Below are 23,547 nucleotides of genomic sequence, written 5' to 3'. Positions count from 1 at the left end.
GGTTCTTAGATAGTAGAATGGGGAAAGGCCTCTGTTTCAGATCTTGACCCGTCAGAGTACATAATTCAGGAGAGCTTGCATAGCAGGGCTCGGATTCTAAAGTATTTGTGCCACGAATTAAAAGGAGAGGTTCTACTCACATTTTGTGGAGGTGCTTTTCATTCACAAAACCTTATGTTCTAAGCTTAGGTGTTAATTCGGGGGGGGGGGGGGATCGTGCTTTTCTGCACTCTTTGCAGGACATCTAAGCAAGGTTATCAAATTTTTGTTCCCCTGCATTTTCTGTGTGGTTCTTCAGCCTTGTTTGAGATCAAAAATATCCAGCAAGAACAATATAGCAGCATGATCTCTACTGTAGAGGTGGAGAGATATTAGAATGGCTCAAAATGACACATTCTGTGACTGGAAGGGCCTATTCTGTGAACATCTTTTTAATCAAACCCACTCATCTTCCTTGCTGATGCATAACAATTAGCTACATTATTGTAATTGGAAGAAGTGGCCTTCAGTCTAAAATCACTAATTTTAATAAAATCTAAAAATTGAGATAATTAGTTGAGTTCATCATTGACATTTGTACCTCTTTTTTTATTGATCCCAAACGTCTTCCTATTACTTTATCTTGTTTTTCTTTTTCATCATGAAATAATAGGAGGTTGGCATCTCTCTGAAATGTGCTGTAGTGTGAATGATGCTTGTAGTTTGATTTCAGTCATATGTAGTTGTTTGGAATGTGTTTGGCATTTCTGTATGTGCATTGCTCCTTTGGAAGACAACTGGCCTCCAGTGCAAATAAGTAAAAAGTTATTAAAATGCTCTATTTCATTTGCAGACAATGTTAATGAGGAAGAGTTGGAAAAGATCAAGTAAGGTAATTCTTAGTATGTGGTCTTGAGAAGAACTGTGGTGCTCTATATTGTGTCACTTGAATGGAAAGTTGTGACACATAGACTAGGTCTGCAAAACTCAGTTTATAATTTCGACAATGAGGCCTTTTTAAGTGATAAGGATTTGTTATATAATGCAACACTATTGAACTTCCTTCATCATTGTAGAACACTGAAGTACATCTAACTAGGCAGTGGTCAGGGAGATGCATTTATATTAAGACCTGTTTCATATTTTGTGCTCATTTTTCTTAGTCAACACAACCTAAACTAGTGAATGCATTTTTCATCAGGTGGTAAGGAATTCCCCAAAAGTATGCAGTAGAAATGTAGGGTGAGATCAAATGGAGATCCAATTCTGCAAGCAGAATGAACTCCCAGTTGCATAATGCAGACCCCAAATCGTCTCTGGAGAGTTTGGTGACCTCCAAAGCACATTTGGAAAACTGAAAGGTTTGGAGGTAGGGAAAGAGGAAGGGGAATTTTGTGTGTCTAACACATCACTTCCAGAATTCACGTTACCATTTTCCATAATGTGGTTTGTAGTATGAACAAGCTTTGAACAGGCAACTAAATATATTCACCTGAATAGGTCGGTGGTTTGGCCTTCTTGCCACTTCTTGCAAATGATACAAAACACACATGGTTTTATTTAGTTCTAACGTTGTGCTGTGAGATATATATGAATTGATCAGTGGATTATAAACTATTAAGTAGTGCGTGCACCTGCACACACATTCATTCGGCCCTACATCAAACTTTTCTCATGCTACTTGATTTTTTAAAATTCACTCTTGACATACCGGTAAATAATCTCATGCCATCCAGATGCATAAAATGAAGGCTAAGTTTTGTTACCAATCCACAGACCTAATTTAGGAATAAAAATGGTGGTAGGCATGAGTCTTCATCCCTTCGTGGTAAAGAATAAATATGAGGTTACGATGAAATGGGTCCTATGTCTGCAACCTCTGTTGCACATATTAGATATATTGCACAACTAGGCAGGGATTCGCAAAGTGCATTATAGCTGCAGCTTCATCTTTGGTACTTGTTGTCAGCGCCAAAATATTGCATTTTTGTTGTGTCAATCAATATAGAGAATATTCCTCAATCTACTTTACTCTGAAGTTGCATGAACACTTGCATTTAAGAGTTTGCGAGAGGTTAAACCAGGGATAGCCAACTGGTGCCCTCCAGATGTTGTTGGACTGCAACTCCCACCAGGCTCAGCCAGCAAAGCCAGTTATCAGGAATGATGCGCTCCAGATGTCATTGTAGTCTTGCAACATCTGGAGGGAGGGACCACATTGGCTTCCCCAGATTAAATAACAGACTTGCTTACTTAAACCAGAAATAATGAACCTCCGATTTCTATTCATTTTTGGCTTTTAGAAACATTTTCTTGCAAATGCTGGTACACACTTGCAGGCCTGCTGCTTTTATTTTCATAACATGATCCCTTACAGAATTCTGTGGAGAAATGGCAGTATTAACTGGGCTTGTGCAATTCCACAATCATAGCAGCACCAGTTCCAATTACCATTGGTGCCAGTAGTGGTCAGCTCTGGTTTTATCCATGTACAGCCTGGTCTTCAGAGACTCTCTTATGTACCTAGCAACCGTCAAGAGGGATTATGGAGAGGGCAAATGCAACTGAGTTGCATTTGTGAGCCAAGCCTTAGAGTTGCTTCCTATTTTACCTTTTGCAAAAGAACATACATTCTTCAATACTCAGAAATGTGCACAAAATGTGCAGAATGTGCGAAATGCACATGAGCTGGCTTTAAATTGGGACTGGAGTATCTGAAAGTCTGCCTCTTCCTATATGAATCTGTCTGTTGGTTACCGGTATATGACACCCTGCTTTTTATCCCATTTAAAGCGGTTTCCTGGTGAGGACATGAAATGGGGCATCTTCTGTGGCATTCCCTCCTGAAACGTTAAGACTAGTTTTGTTTTATCAGGCCTTTAATTATGATATATAAATTTTAATTCTTCCTCTCTCTCTGCCCTTTCAATCACTGTTCTCTTGTGCATATGAGATGACATAAGGTGGGAGCTGAGCTCCCCCTAGTGGTTGAATGCAAAATCACTGTTCAAAATTCAAATAAGCTTCTGGACTTCCATTCTGCTCAGAAAATAGTTCAATTGTGCCTTCACCCTGTGGTTGTCATGCACTTTTTTGCAGCTTCGTTGCTCTGTTCTTTATTAATTGTATGTGTGTTAATCCTTCCACCCCACCCTGTTCCCTCTGTCTCCTTCCTGCGGGCTCCTGTTCTCCCCCCCCTTAAGGTTTTTTTAAAACAACAACAAAAAGCCCTGTGTATTTGCTGCTTTGTTCCTCTACTCTGAAGACCAGTCTCAGTCTGGCCCCCAAACCCTCCACTGTCCTAGCTAGTCCTCACCATCCGACCCCCACATCTCCTTTCAAGTCTCAAGTTTACCCCATTCCCACCCAAAACTGTGCTGCAGTTTTCAGCAACTGGCATTCAAGTGGCATTCAGCAACTGACATACCACAGACAATTAATTTTTTTTATCTTTTCCCTTAAATAAGTGCCTTCTTTTAAGATGTATCTCATATCTCAGGGCAGGGAACCTCTTTTGGCTCGTAGAAAATGAGAAATGCTGTCTACCTTAGCGCTGTGGACAACCACAGCGCTATGATCAGAGAAGTCTCTGCTTGCTGCCTTCTGCTGTCAAAGAACTTACCTCTGATCTTAGCACTGTGTTAGTGCTACATTGGAAATAATGCATCTCACCACCTGACATCATATGATGTTAGATGAGTGGAGTTTGCCACATGGCCAAATTCAAAGGCTTAGTGGGCCTTATAAGACCTGCAGGCTGGTAAAAGAATTGACAGTATTAACTGCTTGTTTAGATACAGACCTCAAATACAAACATGCAATAAAGATATCCATGTTTACATGACAAGCTTAAAGTGGCGTAGATTGTGCTTTGTGGATCTATTAATCTACATTATATTATAGCTGTGAAATTGAAGTATCTGATGAAGCAGGTGCAATAGCTGGCAATGCTCAAAACATATTGTCAGGGTGTAGAGCAGGATGGCTCTCCAAATATTGCTAGACTAAAACTCCCATCATTCCTGGAAATTGGCCATGTTGGGTGTGCCTTATGAGAGCCAGAGTCCATAACATCTGGAAGACCAGAGGTTAGCAACTCTTGTGTAGCGCCTCCATGGTTTGTAGCCTAGCAGTCTCTCATGCTGCAGCTTACTCCTCAATTACTCTACATTTGTCTATTCACTCTGGATTGGAGACTGTGGAGAGTGGGAGGTAGGTGCAGGGAGGAGCAAACCCTATTGTGCAGGTGGAAGAGTAGATTTTTCTGAGCACTGATGTAGCCTGTTGATTGCTAAGGTCGTTTGCAGAGTGAAATTAGTATATCTAGTATATTTCATTCGTATTGTGTGTAATCAACTTTTGGGTTGGCAGATGTGAATTGACAGGTTGAAATGCCAGTAGAAGGGTTTTGGTTTTTGGTTTTGGTTTTGCAAAAAAACCCACCACGACCACTATTAGGTTATCTCTTTCTGCATCGTCATGTGGCCACCCAAGCTGTACTCATAATTTCTAATAGGAGTTTCACTTGGGACATTTTGACATGAAAAGAAACTACTGAAATATAAAAAGAGAATGCTTTAAGATCCAAATGGTGTCTAACCTTTAGAAATAGTGCCACAGAACCAGGTATAACATCCCATCCCATGGAATATTCTTAACCCACCCTGCATTTGGTTTCAGGGTCCTAGAAGCCAGCACCAGATCTCCACAAACCCAGTGCTACTAGCCAGTCCACATCAGTCAGTGATTAGATAGATGGTTGCCTGGGATTGTCTGGAAGCAGTGTGGGTAGCCTTGGTTTAGATTAGTTTCCTTAGCTCAGGAAGAGAATCAGGGCTGTGGGCTGTTTGGTAGATATGATGGGAGAATGGCAAGCTTGTTGAAAGGATTGCCATCTATTTGCCTTCTTGCATGCTACATCGCTAACGAGACTGGGGAAGCTAGGCTCTAGAGAGAACATGGGGAACTCTTAATGGACAACCAAACAACCAAGCCTGTATGATTTGGAGGTTTCTTTCTGGATCATAGCTGGTGGTAGCCCTTTCATCTCCCCCCACCTCAGGAAAAGGGAAATTAGTGGCAGCCAGCTCTGCCTCTTAAGGGACTGTACTGTGTACAGTGACATGGTAGCCAAAAGGGAAAAGAAATCAATGTTATGTAATGAAACCATAGTCTGTATAGGGGTGTACATACATATAAGGTTATAATTCCCAGCAGAATGTGAATGATTTTGAATTGACCAGTGTGCTGGTGGTCTGAAAGCACAAAGTGCATGGGATCTAATCTTGAAAAGGCAACTGGGTATAGATTACCTATGATAGGTATAGCCAACATGTTGCCCTCCAGATGCTACTGGACCTCAACTCCTATTACCCCCAGCCAGCATGGCCAGCGGTCATGAATTATGGAAGTTGTAGTCCAGCATCATCTAGAGAGCACCATGTTGGGTTTCCTCTGACCTATGATATAATTCATGGCTACATAAGCAGACAATGTACTGATGAGCTATGCCCTATCACTATAAAAATGGTGATTACACTGTGCCAATTTGGCAGGGAAATCCAAGTTGAATATATTTTTTAAATTTGTTTTTTTAAGTTTTTGGGTATTCACTTATGCACTTTCTTTAAATAGCCATTCAGGTGGGAAGCAAATCACAGGGTTATGGTTTGCTTGTGCTCTAGCTAAATCAGAGTTCTCTCTATACCTAAAGTTTCAGACCCAGAGTATTCGTCTGTCAGACCTGCACAGAAAAGCTCAGCTGTGGAGAGGGATAGTCAGTGTCACTTTGATTGAAGGTCGTGAACTCAAAGCCATGGATCCAAACGGGCTCAGTGATCCCTACGTGAAATTCCGACTGGGACACCAGAAGTACAAGAGTAAGGTAACTTTGTTGAACTGTTATTCCAAATGGTGGTGGTTTTAAATGTATTTGCAGCATTTTGAGTGTTAAACAGAGTCGCTGAATAATTCTTCAGACTGCCAAACTGAAGTCCAAGGATTCTTGTTCAATCAACAACGTTGTAGCTGTAGTAGACCTAAATCTAGTTACTACATATACCTTAGGCAGGCCTAGCCAACATGAAGCTCTCCAAATACAATTGTCATCACCTGCAACCATTGACCATGTTAGTTCAGGCTGATGGGAACTGTAGTACACAAGATCTGCATGTTTTATATGTCTAATGGGGATTTCAAGTTTTTCTTTTTAAACCGCAGACACTCGGGCCTGTTTGTACTTACGTTGAAACTCTCTTGAGCTTCAAACCGGTTTGCCATAGATAGGATTCTGTAGTTCAAGAACCATATCCCTGAGCTACACCGGATGTATGCACCTAGCTTTATGGTTCTTGAATAGTGACCTTAGTTCTAAAAGGACATTTGGGTCTAGACTGGACAGGATCTAGTACAGTCAAACCTTGGTTGTCGAATGTAATCCATTCCGGAAGCCTGTTCAGCTTCTGAAATGTTCAACAACCGAGGTCAATTGGCTGCAAGAGCTTCCTGCACTCAAGCGGAAGCTGCATCGGACATTCAGTTTCTGAAAAACGTTTGACAACTGGAGCATTTACTTCCGGGTTTTTGGCGTCCGGGAGGCAAACGTTCCAAAATGAAGGCGTTCAGGAGCCGAGGTTTGACTGTGTATTACTTTAGTTATGCCCAAGAAAAAATTGTTTCTTGAAGCTTTGGGGAGCTAGACTGGGGATAGGTGGTCTTCTGATTATTGTTTATATGAAATTAGTTTTTTAAAAAATATATACAGTATATTACTTTTTATGGATAAGCACTCTTTTGTTGAAAGCCTGTTTATGAATACTACAAACAAAAAAAATCCTATGCTGAGAAAAGGAATTCTGTGAAGGAAGGCATAGCATTTGTTACATTTTACCTGTATTCTTCAGGAAAGGTATGGTGGGGGAAGTCATGCTTGAGTCTACAGTGGTGCCTCGCAAGACGAAATTAATCCGTTCCGCGAGTCTCTTCGTCTAGCGGTTTTTTCGTCTTGCGAAGCAACCCTATTAGGGGATTAGCGCTATTAGCGGTTTAGCGGCTATTAAAGGCTTAGCAGCTTAGCGGCTAAAAGGCTATTAGCGGCTTAGCGGCTTAGAAAAAGGGGGGGGGAGCGAAAAAAATCTCAAGACTCGCAAGACATTTTCGTCTTGCGAAGCAAGCCCATAGGGAAATTCGTCCTGCGAAGCGCATCGGAAAACGGAAAACCCTTTCGTCTGGCGGGTTTTTCGTCTTGCGAGGCATTCGTCTTGCGGGGCACCACTGTATGCCTTTTAAAAGACCGGGCAAGAAACAATATAGAAACTCAGCAAACCAACTTCTTTTCCTATGCAAATGGTAAAAAGAACTGGTATATGCTGTAGCTAATCATTTTATCCTGTTACTTTTTAAAAGGTAGCTTTGCTGAATTTTTATTAGTAAGAAACTGACTTTATTAGCACACATCTAAGGGAAAATTTTAGGGAACCTGAAAAAAATTCTAAAATAATTCATACTTTGCAGAAAAGCATACTATATTTAATCTTTAGTGTACCCTATTTCCTACATAAACATTTGAAAATATCTGATGAAGCTGTTGGTTTGCTGAACTATTTCTTAACTATACCAAAAGAATATTCTGTTGTTTTTTAAAAAATAGGAGGTATAAGTTTCCATAACTCCCTTTACTTTTTTTTCCAGATTATGCCAAAAACTTTGAATCCTCAGTGGAGAGAACAATTTGACTTGCATCTCTATGAGGAAAGGGGTGGAATTATTGATATTACAGTGTGGGACAAAGATGCTGGCAAAAAGGATGATTTTATTGGCAGGTTTGTCTAATTACAAACAACTTGTATTCCGAGAATGAGAAATGATTATTTTATTTATTTGTTTGTTAAATTTCTATACTGCCCTTTATCTGGGCACCACAGGGCAATTTACAAGATAAAAACACAAAAATGCATAACACAGTAACAAACAAAAACCAAAAAAGCCCCTCATACACAGTTTAACTAGATTGACTCCAACTACAAATGTTGAGGCTGCTGAACAGACTCTTGGGCTGGGGTGTTGTTTAGGGGTTTTTGTTGAGTGTCTGTTTTTTGCTGCGTGTATATATATATATAGAGAGAGAGAGAGAGAGTATCTTTTTAGATCTTGTTATGATTTATGTAGAAATTGTTTTAATTCGTTTGTTTACCTTTTGACGTTTTATTTATTGCTTATGACTACTTTTCTCCTCCTGAAGATGTCTCACAAGGCAGCTGGTAAGGATTTCTCCTCAGGGTTCACTCTTGAAGTCTTTCTCACAAAGGCCACTTTGGTGCTCCAAACACAGCAAAAACAATACAGGAGGCAGCAGCAGTATGACTCATTTCATTATGTTTGTAATTATTTTTTTCCATGTTGTAGGCTGCCTTGAAATGTTTTTAACATGCAGCATACAAATAAAATTATGTATGTAATGTAAAAGGCCAAAGATTGTTTAATTATAGAGGATGAAGTTTTGAATATTTATATATTGATATTGCAAACTGCCCTGTGATCCTTGGATGAAAGGCGGTATAGAAATTTAATAATTGATAATAAAGCAATGAATGATAATAATGGCAGTGATTTCATATACACTTGTGCTACTTTTATGGGGGGGGGGCACCCTAGAAATTATCTGTTGTTGACTTTTCCCATTTTATATGGGAAGAAATTTCCTTGACCAGTAGGTGGCAGATCACACCAACTGAAAGATGTCATTTTTTAAAACTCAGTTACAAAAGAATCAAGATGCAGGAAGTTCCACTGATGACATTTGAAGAAGGAAAGATGATTGGCTATTTTGTCATGACGACCATTAATATGCTTGAGTGAAATTGTTCAAAGCAGTCTGCTTTTTTCAAAGCAGTATTTTTGACAAGGAGGATTGTTTGAATGAGTGTCTATCTCTCTTCCAAGGGAACGCACAAGAATCACAGGATCTGTGTGTGGTTTTTTGCACTTTCCCAAACCATGCTTGTTGTGCTGCTTATGGTTTCCACACCTGGGTTCAGCATGATAACCTTGAAGGCTAGGCTTTCCTAGGTCACTATGGTCAGTGAAGTGATAGGTAGTGAGGAGTCACAAATGTCTCTCACAGAAGCAAACTTACCACCACCACCACCAACAACACGTGTGGTAGAGGTCGCCATTGTAGTTCCTCTGTGTAGGGTTCCGTCAGTTTTACAGTTGATAGAGGTTACTAGAAGCAATGCTTTACTATTGACAACTATTGCTGGATAGTTGTTAGTAAAATTGCCCATACTTACTGATTTGTTGTTGTTGTTTACTCCCACCACACCTGCTGTGGAGCTAAGTGGGCAGCCTGGAGAGGGAGAGCTTATTAGTAAGAAGGTAGGCAAGGAAAATAGTCTGTCACTAAGAGGGGGGAAGGAGGGTCTGCAAAATAGCCAGTGAGCATAGCTTTCTTACTGTTCTTTCCTTGTGTGTCTACAGCCAGATGGGTAGCTGGATGGAGCAATTAAACACTAGGATTAAGCCAGGATAGCTGGTCCATATAAATAAATATAAATAATAAATAAACATTTATTTATATCCCGCCCTCCCCTGCTGAAGTCGGGCTCAGGGAAGCTAACATCAAATATATAACATTGGTGTAAATTCAAACAATAAATTACTTCCTAAAAACAGGTCAGAATGAAATTAAATTCTAATTACTGCTTCCCGCAGGGTTAGGGTTGGGAACAGTAAGTGCTCAATGACCAAACATGGTTAATGCACGGCAAGATTCACAGGCCAACGTTGTTACAGATTATGTGATCTGTTAGCTGCAAACAAGTCATAGGTCTGAGCAAACAAACCATAGCTAAGCTAAACAAGCAATGGTTTTACATTGCGTCCAAATGCAGCCATTGGGCATGGGCGTGGACTATTGAAAGTTTGTTGTGAATAGCACATGGCTGTTAGTCCAAAAACTAAGTATGGTTGAAAGGTATTTCATACATGAGAACTGTTAATTGGTTATCCCTTGTTTTCTGCTACTCCCTGTTGACCTGTTCTATCAGTGTGTGCATGCATCTGTGTGTCTGTGTGTTTAATCTGGGAATTAAACACACTGTGAATTATTCACACTGTGAATAATGTAAATATCATGACTTGTTGTTTTTTTCATTTCAAATTTTTACTGTTTTGAAGTAACAGCCTGAGCACAGCCTTGTTATCCACTCTTGTGTTGTTAGTAGGCTTTAATGGTTGAAGCTCTATTTTAAAAGCTATGAGCTGGAATTTCATTTTTCAGAATGAATTTTCTATAATTTATACATACGGTTAAAGGTCTGAAACATCCTGCCTGTTTGCCATGAACTTAATTTTCATGCAGTACATAAGGCCAGTCTTGACTGCTCATTATGCTTTGGAGAACAGCTTTTTGCTGTTACTTGAACAGTGTTTCTTCCTGGGCAGGTTGAATTCTCAGGTGTTTTACCAGGCTGCTTTCCTATCCACTACCTCATGCAATTTTATTATTAGTATTCCTGTAGTTGCTTAAGAGCTTCAGAGAGAATCTCCATTCCCATGCAACCATAACAGTGTGAGAGGCGCCTCCCTAATCCTAGCAGTTCTCCATTGTTTACCCTTTTCTTGGCTCCATTGTTATAATGGATCCAGTGGGGCTAGAGAGACTTTGCTTGTGTTGCACAAATGCTGATATGTGGCAATTGCTAGTTCCTGGCACTAGGGAATAGATGGTGCTGAAGCAGAGTTACACCAGTTATTTTCCAGTTTTTTTCTACCCTCATCCACTTGTGTATCTCAAGCACTTATTCTACCATCGGAAAAAGATGGGTCATCCTAAATCTTTTGCTTTCCAGTCTCTTGGCCGCCTTCTCCTGTCAGTTCCTTTTCTCTTTTATGTCAAGTACAGTACCAGCAGTGTTTCCACTGTAGTCTTATGGCACCTTGTTGTGAGAAAAACAGACTTTTTGTCAGGTAAATAGTTCAAATGGAGCCTCATTCCAAACCCTTGTTATTTTTTATTTTATTGTTAAGTATTGGGGGTGTCTCCTGCCCTGAAGAACGGCCCCTCACCTTTTGTACAGTCAGTGTCAGCATAAATTACTGTGTCCACAAAAACATAATAATGGATAGCTATGCAGCCCAAAGAATATAGCCACAAAGTATGGCTATATTATGGCAATTGTGAAACATACATCTCCACTTGCATTGTCTTTTAGGCAGCTAATTTTCATCTGTTAATACTGAAGTAAAATTTTCAAATGAAGGAGACTGTCTTAATCTCCATGTAATTATTTAACTTTCTGTCACCTGTGCTTTTGAACAATCGTGACTCTGCCACCTATACAATGATAAGCTAATAAATCCTTGTGATTGTTATAAATTTAACACGTAAGAGTAATCTGGCCAAATTGGCTGCTGACAGCTGCAATATATTTCCGGGAATGAGTGCTGTCGGTGAACAAGTTGTTTCAACGAGCATACAGGATAAGTAAAATCCCATGTTGTGTAATTTTATTCTCTTGGAGTTATTTACAGTCCCATACTGCAGGATTTATAGTGTTGTTTATTAGTAGGAAACCATGCATGTTTATCTTCAAAATGACATTGATTTTTGCTCATATTTTTATGTCGAGGGATTACTGGTGACTGATTCATTTTCATTTTCTGTGAGTCATCAATGTCCAGTCTCAATAGCTGGCACATCTCTCTGCATTTTGGCAAAATGTGTGACACATTCCTATTGTGTGTGGCGGGTGTGTGTGAGGTGAAATAATCACAGACCACCATTAAATTTAACTGGTTTAGAAGTGTATTTCTATATGAACAAGGTCTTGCATCATTTTTGTCCGACTTAACCTACCGTAAAGGCTGTGGGAACCTATGATGAAATAAGATTAATCTCCCCATTTCTCCCTGCACTGTACATACTCTGTTGTTACGGTTTTACTACAGTACCATTTTTTAGAGCAGAGGCTTTTGGCACACACATTAATGGAGTAAAAAATGTGGCTGTTTCATATGAATTATGTCACAATAATTGTTGTTCAATACCCTAAAATGAGCCTTGAGCATTGCTGCACCAGGGCTCGCCCCCCCCCCCATTTGTTTGATGTTACAGGTGTTTTCCGCTTAGGATCAGTGATTTTACTCCAGCTGAGTGGGGCAACCATTTATAGAAGGCAGGTGACAGACCTGTTCTATGTTCTGAATATATGCAAGTATTCTTTCAGGTTTTTTTCTGGACAATTAAACAAGCAGAAATTTGTTGCTAAGAATGCATGCTAAAGACAAAAATCCACTTGCTCTTAGTGCTCTGCTGTTTTGAAATGTGACTTTGAATCTATCTATCCAAGAAAATAAATATGGCTGTCGGGAACTTCGGTGAACCCGTCCTCTCTTTGCCCAGGTGTGTCCTACCTACGTTCAGCAATGGGTAAAAGACTGATCCTTGATATTTATTCACAAACCCCTTCCTATAGAAATTTTAGTGTGAAAAGAAGCTTGTGTGTATGTGTGCAAGTACAAATGCATAAGCACGCCAAATGGTCCATGTATAGGCTTCACTGCATATAAATGTTCTTTATGCAGGGCAGGGCAGCCAATCAAAGTGTCATCAATTTCAGAATATTTAAGAATATAATTTAAAAAAAAATAAAAAAAAATCAATGATATGCTGCACGTGAACACTTACCGGTTAATCTCCCTTGAAAAATAATGTTTGACTTCAGCCCGGTAGAGAAATGGTGCAAAGTTTCACCATATATGCTATAAAAAAGACACATGACAATGTCATCGATCCCTTATTTTAATAGATTTGGGGGTTTTTCCTGTTGAACTGTATTTTATGTGCTAGTCAGGTGGATCGGTGCATATAAGCACTTGGCTATGATTCTGAGTTGTGGAGGCTATGCTGTACTGTGTTTATATTATACATTTATGCTATGCTTCATGTTAATGGAAGTTCATTGTTCTTCCAGGCTTTTATGTTAGTTTTTAATATTCAGGGTTTCTATTATGTCTGCTTTGTTTAAGGATAGGATGGTCCTGTGCTGATTTGTCTGGCATGTTTTCTATTCGCCTCCTCCTCTCCAGCTGTACTAAGGCACTCCCAGTTAAATATACTACAAGTAGGTGTCCCAAATTGCCCTTGACCCTATTCTGTAAAATAACTAACAGAGTGATTAATCCATTGCTGGTGTCCAGACATCTTTTCTGATTAACAAGTAGAGCCTACCTTGTTTTCATGCTTGCAACTGAAAACAACAACTTGCCTTTCAGAGGGAAGTTTAGAGATGGGAAAATCTGTTCATTTTGGTTTCTCTCTCTTTTTTTCCCTACGCTTAAGTTCAGTTCCAAATCAGTTGGTGTTTTTATATCATTGTTATGAACATTCAGTAGCCTTTTAGTGCAATTTTCTCATAATATATACATCTTTATATGCAATTTTGTCTAATGTACACATTTTTGCAATGAATTTTCCCTTATGTAAAATAGTTTTGACTGTTATGTCACCAACAGATGCATTTTTTTATGGGCAGTCTACTCCAATATGCATTTTTGTACATGTTACCTTGCTGAAGAATTTCAAAGGCGACTGTTTCATTTCTCATATTGTTTCAAAAAGTGTGAGTTAATAGGTTCACCTGAAATGCAAACTGAACAAACTTTCTCCACCATTCGTATCCGCAAGCCGTTCAAACAGTTAAACCTTATTTGGGAATGCGGATGGGAGAGTTTCTCTTGGTTTGATTTGGAACTAGGCTTGGGAAACCAAGCTACCCTCGCCAAAATTAAACTATCAGGAAATTGCTCAGATTTCCAAATTCAGAGGCTTTTTGTGCTTCCGGTGCTGACATCCAGAGCACAAAAAGCTGTCTGTCCTTTTCCCTTCCATCATCTTAGCTTTCTTCCTCCCTGCCCCAGCGCCAGTAATGCTGCAACACAAGGATAGATAGAGATGCACAACATTGGAATATGACCCAAGATAGAAATGGTACTTGGTTCAGAATACAGTAGAGCATTACAACTTAGACATGTAATTTGAAGGATTTCGCTGACACCCCTAAAGAATTTAAGACATTAGCTGAGTTGGTTAGTGTGTGAGGCTCATAATACCAAGGTTGCAGATTTGTACAGGCCAGCTGCATATTCTTGCATTGTGGGGGGTTGGACTAGATGACCCTTAGGATCCCCTCCAATTCTGTTATTCTATTATTTGGATAAGAAAGGCTCAACATTTCAGTTCTAGCATTGTGCCTTTTAAGCATCTTTCGCTTCAAAAGCAGCTATATAATTTAGTGTATTTATATATAAAGAAGAAGAAGAAGAAGAAGAAGAAGTTGTGTTGTCTGTCTTATGACGGAATGAGCTGAACAGCAAAAGAACAGGGTCTTGAAATACTGCCTTCTAAACCCCAGGACGGCTGCCGTTGTTTGTGTTTTGCATAGCTGAGTGCGTGTCATTCCACACTGCTCTTGCGAAGGCAGCCACATGCTAATCAAAACATTTGTTTCTAGGTGCCAGGTTGACCTGTCGACCCTGAGCAAAGAGCAAACTCATAAGCTGGAGTTGCCTCTGGAGGAAGGGGAAGGCTTTCTGGTATTGCTGGTCACCTTGACTGCCTCAGCTGCAGTCAGCATCGCTGACCTCCCAATCAATGCCCTGGAGGACCTAAAGGAACAGGAAGAAATACTAAAGAGATATGTATGTAGTGCCTCTCTCTTGCTCATGCTATGTATGATTGCAAATGTGAAAAACCATGAACTGTATATTCCGCGATGAATGGGGGAAATGGCCTGCTACCCCTAAAAACCCATCCAAGCTGTTGCTTTTTCAGAATGTTTATTTAGTACTACAGATTTATACTAGCCAAGTTAATATCTGCAAGTAATGCTGTTTATAATATCCCAGTGCATTGCCCTAAAGATTATTCTGTTGGTTCTTGCCAATTAGTTTTTGTTCAGTGCTTTTCAATTCCAGTCACCCCGTGAATTTACATTGTTGCTGTTCTCAAATGAAAATTTAGTGCCATAATTAAAAAGTTATGCCACTGATCCCCCCCAACAGTAAGTTAAATAGCTTTAAGAGTCCAATAAATAAATGCACCAACTTTGCTATTGTTTAGAGAGTGTTATGATAGGTTTTTCCTTCGTTAATGCATAAGAATGGTGGTATGACCTTGCGTAAAAATAATTGTGCTAAATTTTAAAATTGTGCTCAGATATTTTGAAAACAAATATTTCCCAGCATCCTCATAGCATGTCAGCTTCTGTGTAGTTTTGGTAAAGCAACAGCAAGGGGAGCTCTTACTCCAGCATTTATGAATACTGAACTCACTAAAACTGACTTACTAGACACAAAGAATAAAGAAGAAAGCTATTTTCACCTAAAATTACAAAGCTTTTATTGTACAGTGCTGCCAGGTGTTTAGAGGGCTTCTCTAGACACTCTGCCATTAAACCCAAGCTCTGACTAACAAAGGGCTGTTTAATTTTTATTTTATTTTAAAATATTCCTATTCCCTTGCTGACATCCTTTCAATAACTGAATTTAATAAAGATGTACCTTATCAGGCTCTGCAGATAACATGAAGTGCTAGTACTAATGCTGTACAATATTCTTCAAACAGATTAGCAGGATGTGCGCTTCAGCAAATTTATTCTACCTATCTCCACTGAATCAGCTGTCTGCTGGTGCTTGTACAAATCATACACCAATAGTGTTATCATAAACACAGTTTAATAGAGGTGACTTAGCAAGGCTAAACATTATATTTCCTAAACCAACTGAGAGCTAAGATACAGTGTACTATGCCTGAAAACTAATAATTACGAGTATTATTTCAGATTTTGGTATCAACCAAGACAGACTGCTCTGTCAGACTACATCTTAATAGATATAATGCATTTCAGATGGATTAATTGCAGTGATACACATTTTGATACCAAGTAGTGAGAATAATATTTTTTCTCCATTATCAGGTTAATGTGAAACAAGTGATACTGACGATACTGATAATTTTATAACACCACAGAAATATTGTCATGTATTTCACAACTTTTTTGAACCTTGAGCCATTTTTTTTACCCCCAGAATTGTGTCTCTGATATTGTTGGTATAAAAACAGGATTGCATTGTGTAAAAAAGAAAAAGAAAAAAGCCTGGTATGTCAATTTATTACAATGGTTATTTCAGGCATTGTTATGTTTACTTACAAACTTAACTACCCTTTTCCCTAACATGACCCATACATAGCTTCAGAAAGACAGATTAAAGAACACAGTATTGCACAGTATTTGTGGAACTCTTGCCATTCCTATATGTTGTCACCTGTTTTATTTCCAGCATTCGTGCTGCCACCCTTTTAGGGAATATACAGTGAACTATTACTGTGAAGCTAGAAAGATTCAGGAATCCTTTTATCATCTTTATTTTATAGATTTTTTTTAAAGCTTTCCTAAAGAGACTTTTCCATTTTAAAATGTATTTTGTGTCTATTCTTGAGACAGAAACCAGTAAATGAGCTGACCTTGCCATCAGATCAAATAGCCTTGCAAAATGACTCTATTACTGTCATTTAACCATTTGTAGCTGAACATCAGAGCCCTGCAAATTAAACAGGCATTACTGTTTGAACCATTATTTTATCACTATTGTATGAAAAGCTTAATTCCTTTTGGGGTGGGGGGAAGGAGGGCCATAATGGGTAGCAGACCAAGAGAGAGATTGTATGACCTTTTCAGAACGGGTGTGCTGAACCCCTGCTCCCCCTTGTCACAGTTTAAAAACCAGAGAAGCTAGTTTAGTGAAGAAGTTGTTAGCATTCCATTTTTATTATGACATTTCGCAGTCATCCGATTTAATGTCCCTTGACCGGATTGTCCACCGTGAGACGATGGGCTTGAAATGTTATTTAGAGCATTGATAAAAGGTGAGCAGTTCTAAGATGACAGCGAGTCATAAGGCTGGTGGTGTGACATTAATTTTCTCCATAACAAAGATGGAATAAGACGTCATGGTGACAAGCTGTCAATCAGTACTGGCCCCTCAGTGTATCTCAATGCCATAGGATGGGGTATTGGTTCTCCCATAATAGAGCTGAACTGAGATGCTCTCCCTGACAGCTGCTGCAGCCATACAGAAAATATATTATACAGCCTTTCATTAAAAAAATAAAGAGGACTCATCTCCAGAGCATTTCAATCTTTTCCCATCTATTGAGGGCTGAAAGGATTCACAGCAAATCATAAGATTTCACTGCTATGGAAATTTCAGGCCTTCGATACCATCCAGGTTTTGAAGCCTTCAATAATAATCATAAATAAGAAGGCTGACAATCGGCTGATAAATCATTACTTTAAGTTGCATGTTTAAAGTAATGTATTAAAGTAATTTGCTTTTCACAAAATCCTACAATAATATTCTATGGTATGTCACTGGCCCAGATTGTCAAAATGCGCAGTAAATTGCTCCAAATCAGCTGACTAGCTGAATCTAAGTTCAAACTATAATTACCCCATAGAGCCCTGACAAATAGTACCAAGTGAAATACTGCAATCTCTCCCCCCGCCCTGTGTGTGGGTAATGTGAGTGCAGGTGGAACAAAATTGAATTTGTGCTTTTGCTTTTATCTTGTAGGAAATGTGAGATAAATATAGTTTCAAAACCTACAGAACAAACATGTAATTTCCACATGCCTGCCACCCTTGTTCTACATATGTGAGAACTGGAAAATATCTGAATTTAGATACAAGCTTGACAAAAAAAAGGCCGCCAAACCTTCTTGAGAATTGTAACAAATGACACGCTACCAGCAAAGCATCTGTATTCTGATACTATCTGTAACATAACTTTCAGAATCAGGCAGTTTAGAATCCTATAAACAGTGTTTGTTTAGTTTTGGTCCTATGATTATACACAATTCTGATGATAGACAAATGTTTTCAAAAATTTGTAATAAATGGGCATGTGTTTCCATAGAAAGCAATAGATATAAATGCATTTATATGTGGAAATTGATGTGCCATATAACTGCAGCGCTTCGGCTCAGTATGCCAAGGTCAGACCTTCTCTGTACGCAATAAGCGTCTTAGGGGATTTATATTGTGGGCTTTGTGTCTGACTCTTATTGGTAAAAATGTTTGTCTAACACTTTAATAGTTGATATTTCAAGCAGAAAATATTCCTCTTTTCTTGAGCAATATACCACTAATGATCATCCATTAAGCAGCAACATAGTAGAAAGGAAAAGTAATGTCTACTTCTATTAAATCCAACTTTGCTTTAAGTTGGCACATTAAAACATATAGAAATCCTGTTTATTCTTGATATATCTGGCTTGGGTTTTATATATTCATAATATACATATATGCACACAAGTCTTGTCTTGAAAAAAAATAAAAGTTTGTTATAAAACATGATGTTGCTTTTGGAAGAATGATCAGCTATTATATAGTTTTCTTTATCTAATATATAGTTTTATACAAAAACTATGAGAAATTAGTGTGCACAAAATTTATGATACTTTTTTTTGAAAAGTTGCTTGTCTTTTCTCCCTATGTCTATTTATAGGTTAAATACAAGTTGTTGAATGCATTAGTGATATTTTTGCCAAGAGATATGGAAGCTGTTGTGAAGGGATCTGCTTTCTCTAGCTGCATAAAGATAGCTCTAGTCTTGTTTAAGGTATCCCCTAAAACCAGCAGGCATTTGCCATTTAAACACGGGCTTCTGAATTGCATTTCTAGAACTGGATATACCTCTGTCTTAGGGTATACAGAAATATCTTTTGATGCGTTGTGACTTGGGGCATTCTCTTTCAGCATCATTTTGGGTGCACTATTTATTACAATTAAATATTGATATATTCAGAATAAATAATGCACTAACATGAAGCTGAAAGATGAGTGCTGTGGTTTAGATCTTTTAAAATCAAATACTGGGAATGGAAATAGATATTTCCTACACTGAGTGGAAACTATACAGTACTGAAAACACATAGTTGATTTCCAAGAATAAGATTTAAGAATAATCAAACAACCATTATAAAATGTGATAGAAGACGGAATCGCATTTGCCTGTTTTCCCTCCCTTTGCAAGCTCTTCCTAACTTCATAGTTTTTTTGTGTATGTTCTAGAGTCTAGTGCGGATGTTTCATAACATGAAGGATGTGGGATTTCTCCAGGTGAAGGTTATCAGAGCAGAAGGTTTGATGGCAGCTGACGTTACAGGCAAGAACTACTTCAATTTTTGTGGTGATAGTTATCCTATTGAAGCATTTCTGGTTTATAGCCTTTTTCAAAACTAGCACTTCCGACAGGGTAGAAAACTTAAGTTTGCTAGGATCTTTGCAAATGAACTCTATCTTCTCATATTTGTGTTTGTCTGCAAATTTGTTTCAGCTACTTAACGCTTTCCCAAACCGTATGTGAATTGAAACAGTCATCATTTGAAATATGCATGTCTTTGAGTTTTTGAATGCAGTTCTCTAGTTAAATGTGTACACATTCTAGGGTAAAGCGTGCATATAAATGCATATATTAGTGAAAATAACATAAACCACCTTTTATTAGGGGAATTTGCTTTACAAAAATGTGTGTTTTAGAATAAATTTCTGGTGAATTTCCATGAGCACCTTTAATTAAAAAATTGCAAACTAACGTGGAAACTGAATTTAAGATTAGAAAATTGAGAAATCAAAATTAACATATTTGCCCATCCTTAGTTTGGACTTTACACAGCTCATAACCTTATTGAAAATAGTAATGGAAAAGGATTTTAATGAAACAATGCATCACAGCCCCTCCAAAAGGTTTCGTGTTGTTAAGCTTCATTCCCAGTGGGCTACAGCAGATACAGAATAGTAAAACAAAATGGAGTCCAGTATTTTGCAAGATAAAATTCACTTGTTCATGGCAGGGCAAGTTCATATGTTAGTCAAAAACAGTATTTTAAAAAATTGTAAAGCAGAGGAGGGCTTAAAATACAGCTTCAGAATAGTATGTTTCTGATGGATGTTCCTCTGAAAATGTAGGATATTTGCATCAGCACTCTGGATAGCATCATCATGCCTGTTGCCATATTTATTTATTTTATTTTATTACATTTGTCTGCCTCCTTTCTTCAAGGTGGCACATGTGGAGTTCTCTGGTGGTTTCTCATCTGTGTTGACAAGACACAGACCTGTTTGGGTTCTGCAGGATTGCTGAATTGTAAATCTTCTTACGAGGTTGCAAGCATCATGTATCTTTACATTTGTCCAGAGATATACCTACTTGCCAAAATTTCTAGCACACATTTTCTTCATGGGCCTTCTTTAGTGGTTTAACAGCTGATTCCACACCCACACACCCATTGAATGGATGGATGGATGGATTTATGGCACCTTTCTGCCAAGGCAGTCTGCAGTTTTAAAATACTAAAAACAAATTGACTTGAGCAGGCCTTGAAGTTGTCTTTGTCTCCTTCCCACAATGTTCATTGGTTGTATGGCAGGGGGGCAAGTCTGCCAGGAGGAGTAAGCTTTGGGGTTGCCTTTGCCTGCCTGCATCCTCACAGGTAGATTGTGTCTATTGCCCCTTCTTGGGCAGAGAACATAATGATAGTAATATCATAATTAGTTATTTATGGCTTTACGTTTTAAGATTTGTTGCAGTCAACTGTAAGTTAGGTTAAGGGCTTTCTGGTGCAGAAAGGTAGGTAGAAATATTGCATGTGATGGTGGAAGCAGGTAGTCTTCCATTACTGAGTCAAGTGGCGGTTAGTCTGTTGCAGTTGCCTGCTTCTTCACTGACGGGATCTTGCTCATTTCGAGGATGTGCAGTGGGATCCCCCCCCCCCCATCTGTGTGATTCTCTCTATGCAATACATTACAAGGTGTATTTCTGCATGCTGGACAGTTCTTCTGTGTGTGCAGGAATCCCTAGCTTGTTCATGGTGGGCCATTTGGATTAGGATGAATTGTGTATTTCAAAGTGTTTTGGTTTTAGCTAGGTTTGGTAATGGAATGGTCACATTGCTTTCCTTTTGTCTTTAGCGCCAATATGCAAAAATCATCCTTATATAACTAAGCATTTTACATCACAAATGTAGAAACGTTGGGGGGTGCATACATAACCATTCTAGCATGTGTTCTGCTTGCAGAAAATCTTCCAGCTTGGTTATTTGACAAATAACATCCATACATCACCTGATATACACAATAGAAATAGACAGAAAAATCATATTTCAAGATGCAGCATTTTTTTTCTTCTCATATTTTGTTTTGTGTTCAATAAGGGGTTGAATTCCAAATTATCACATTTGCTATGAGGCAGAAAGCATCGGAAGGACCTTTTGTGTGCTTCCAAGTTCAGGTTTGAACAATACTTGCAATAAATTGATTATATGTTAGTTTATGTTATTAGATTGGTTTCAATGCTTTATGTTTACACCTGCAAGTGTTGAGTCTTACACAGTTTTAATGCTTCATCTTATATTGAGTAGATTGGTAATGCTTCTATGCAAACAAGTATTGCATAGGCAATGGTGTTGTTTTGGTTCTGTTTCCAGTCTTTCTATAATGTACACTTTTGTCACAGTTATATTTTCTAAATGAGTGAATAAGAAACACAAATTATAACTGAAATGGGCCAGTCTTCTCCTTTCCACAAAGCACACATCCTTAATTACCTGAATATTACTAGAGTCAGTTGCTCCAGTTCACTGTTACTAAAATGTTGCTTTCAGTAGAAGAGTATTGGGTAGTGTGCTTAAATGTAATAGGCATATTTAAAAGATTCATTGACTAGTTACTCAACATTAAACTACAACAATAAATTGAATTTTTAATCAAGTAATACAGACTTTCACAGTCTCCGTATGTGGATAAAGCTTTTAAGGGATTATACGGGGTCGTCATTTCATTTGGAAGAATGGCTAATGAGAATGAAATGGCTCAAACTATGGCTTATCATGAACAAGCAAACTTGCAAGCATCCAGTGCAAAGATCATGGATCCAGCAATCCTACCCTGGTTCTGCTTTAGCTGTGCTACGCACCATCAAGCTATGGTTTGGCTGAACCTGGTTCATGGTTTGTCCAGATAAACCATGAGCTGTAGCCAAAGTTTGTTCTTGGGTTACTCTTCGTGGTTCAGGGGAAGCAAACCCCAGGAACTACGTGAACTCTCATGCAGTTACTAACAGCAAACCTTTAGCGGTGCAGTACCACAGTGTTTTGGAGTTGCGTTACAGTGAACATGGTGATTAAGGAAGATACAGGCTAACACATATAAAAATTGGGGGTGGGTGACAGCAAAATTCCGTAGAAGAGCTTACAAGAATGAAATCACTTTCCTGAATTAGGAGGAGTTGCTGTTCACACAGCACCAGGTTGGAATCACACAGGTTGGAATCAGCTCTTCAGTCAGCAGAAAAGACTTCTCACTAGCAGAACGTATCTCTGGATCCAAGCCAAAGCTATGAAGAACCTGGACTGCATTGGTTCATATGTAATGTGAAACTATGTTTTAATGCCAGGAGGGGGAAGCTGCTCAGGCAGTGGAGCAGAGGAGTTGAAGAGTGTGCATTCTCAGTTCTCAGTGAGTTTCCATTTGCAAATGCTATCACTAGCCCTAGGTTTTCACCATATCTTACAAAAACCATGCCCTATCTTACAAAAATTCATGCACATTTTTAGCAGATGGAAATACCATGCAATAGATCACCTTGCTCTTGGTTATAGTATTCCTTTAAATGCTGTCATTATTAGTGTTATTATTATTATTATTATTATTATTTATACACCACCCATCTGGCTGGGTTTCTCCAGCCATTCTCAGCGGCTTGCGGCACATATAAAAACATAGTAAAACGTCAAACATTTAAAACATCCCGATACAGGGCTGCCTTCAGATGTCTTCTAAAAGTTGTGTACTTTTTTTCTCCTTGACATCTGATTGGAGGGCATTCCACAGGGAAGGCACCACTACCGAGAAGGCCCTCTGCCTGGTTCCCTGTAACTTCACTTCTCACAGTGAGGGAACCGCCAGAAGACCCTTGGAGGACCTCAGCGTCCAGGCTGAGCGATGGGGATGGAGATGTTCTGTCAGGAATTTCGTGACTATTTAAATAGAATTTTGTGACCATTTAAATATAAATGGTCACAAAACAGCTCACAAAGTTGTTTTCAAAGTTGAAGGATGGGCCAGTATGTATCGTGTGAAAGACATGTTATACTGTGGATATTTCTGTCTGTGTTTGATTGAAACTTGAGAAACAGAATATATTATTTCAGTGATTTGATCATTCAGTTGCTGTATTTAAACAAAGGTATGTAGAATTAGGTGATACAAGGGAGTAGTTCATCACTAGCACCAAGCTCCATCTTCAGTATAGACATAGCAGCAAAACATTGGAATTTTGTGTTAGAGCTTTCCAACCTCTTATAGTTCCACTGCTAAAACATGGTTCTGTGCCTCTGTTCTGTGGAAGTTGGCTAGTTTTAAGGCATTTTAATGAATGTTTTAATTGTAATGGCATAGACATCTCATGGTTCCACTACAGATCCAGAGACTCATAGGACTGGGATGT

General features: G+C 38.7%; 1 protein-coding gene across 9 annotated transcripts in view; it reads left to right on the top strand.

The window, feature by feature from the left end:
* MCTP1 (multiple C2 and transmembrane domain containing 1) overlaps positions 1–23,547 on the top strand; it is a gene marked incomplete at both ends in the record, with an annotated part of 171,026 nt that overhangs the window by 66,367 nt on the left and 81,112 nt on the right. For 7 of the 9 annotated variants that reach the window (XM_080972410.1, XM_080972409.1, XM_080972408.1 and 4 more), the window contains 5 exons: positions 833–871; positions 5,693–5,863; positions 7,669–7,799; positions 14,493–14,679; positions 19,113–19,206. In XM_080972410.1, the coding sequence (XP_080828536.1) occupies positions 833–871; positions 5,693–5,863; positions 7,669–7,799; positions 14,493–14,679; positions 19,113–19,206 (622 nt within the window). The remainder of the gene's footprint in view (positions 1–832; positions 872–5,692; positions 5,864–7,668; positions 7,800–14,492; positions 14,680–19,112; positions 19,207–23,547) is intronic. The other 2 variants (XM_080972415.1, XM_080972414.1) reach the window with 1 other exon arrangement.

The sequence above is a fragment of the Podarcis pityusensis genome (assembly GCF_964106645.2).
Source record: "Podarcis pityusensis genome assembly, chromosome: 11".
NCBI classification, from domain to species: domain Eukaryota; kingdom Metazoa; phylum Chordata; class Lepidosauria; order Squamata; family Lacertidae; genus Podarcis; species Podarcis pityusensis.
This window is presented reverse-complemented; position numbering and strand designations above follow the sequence as displayed.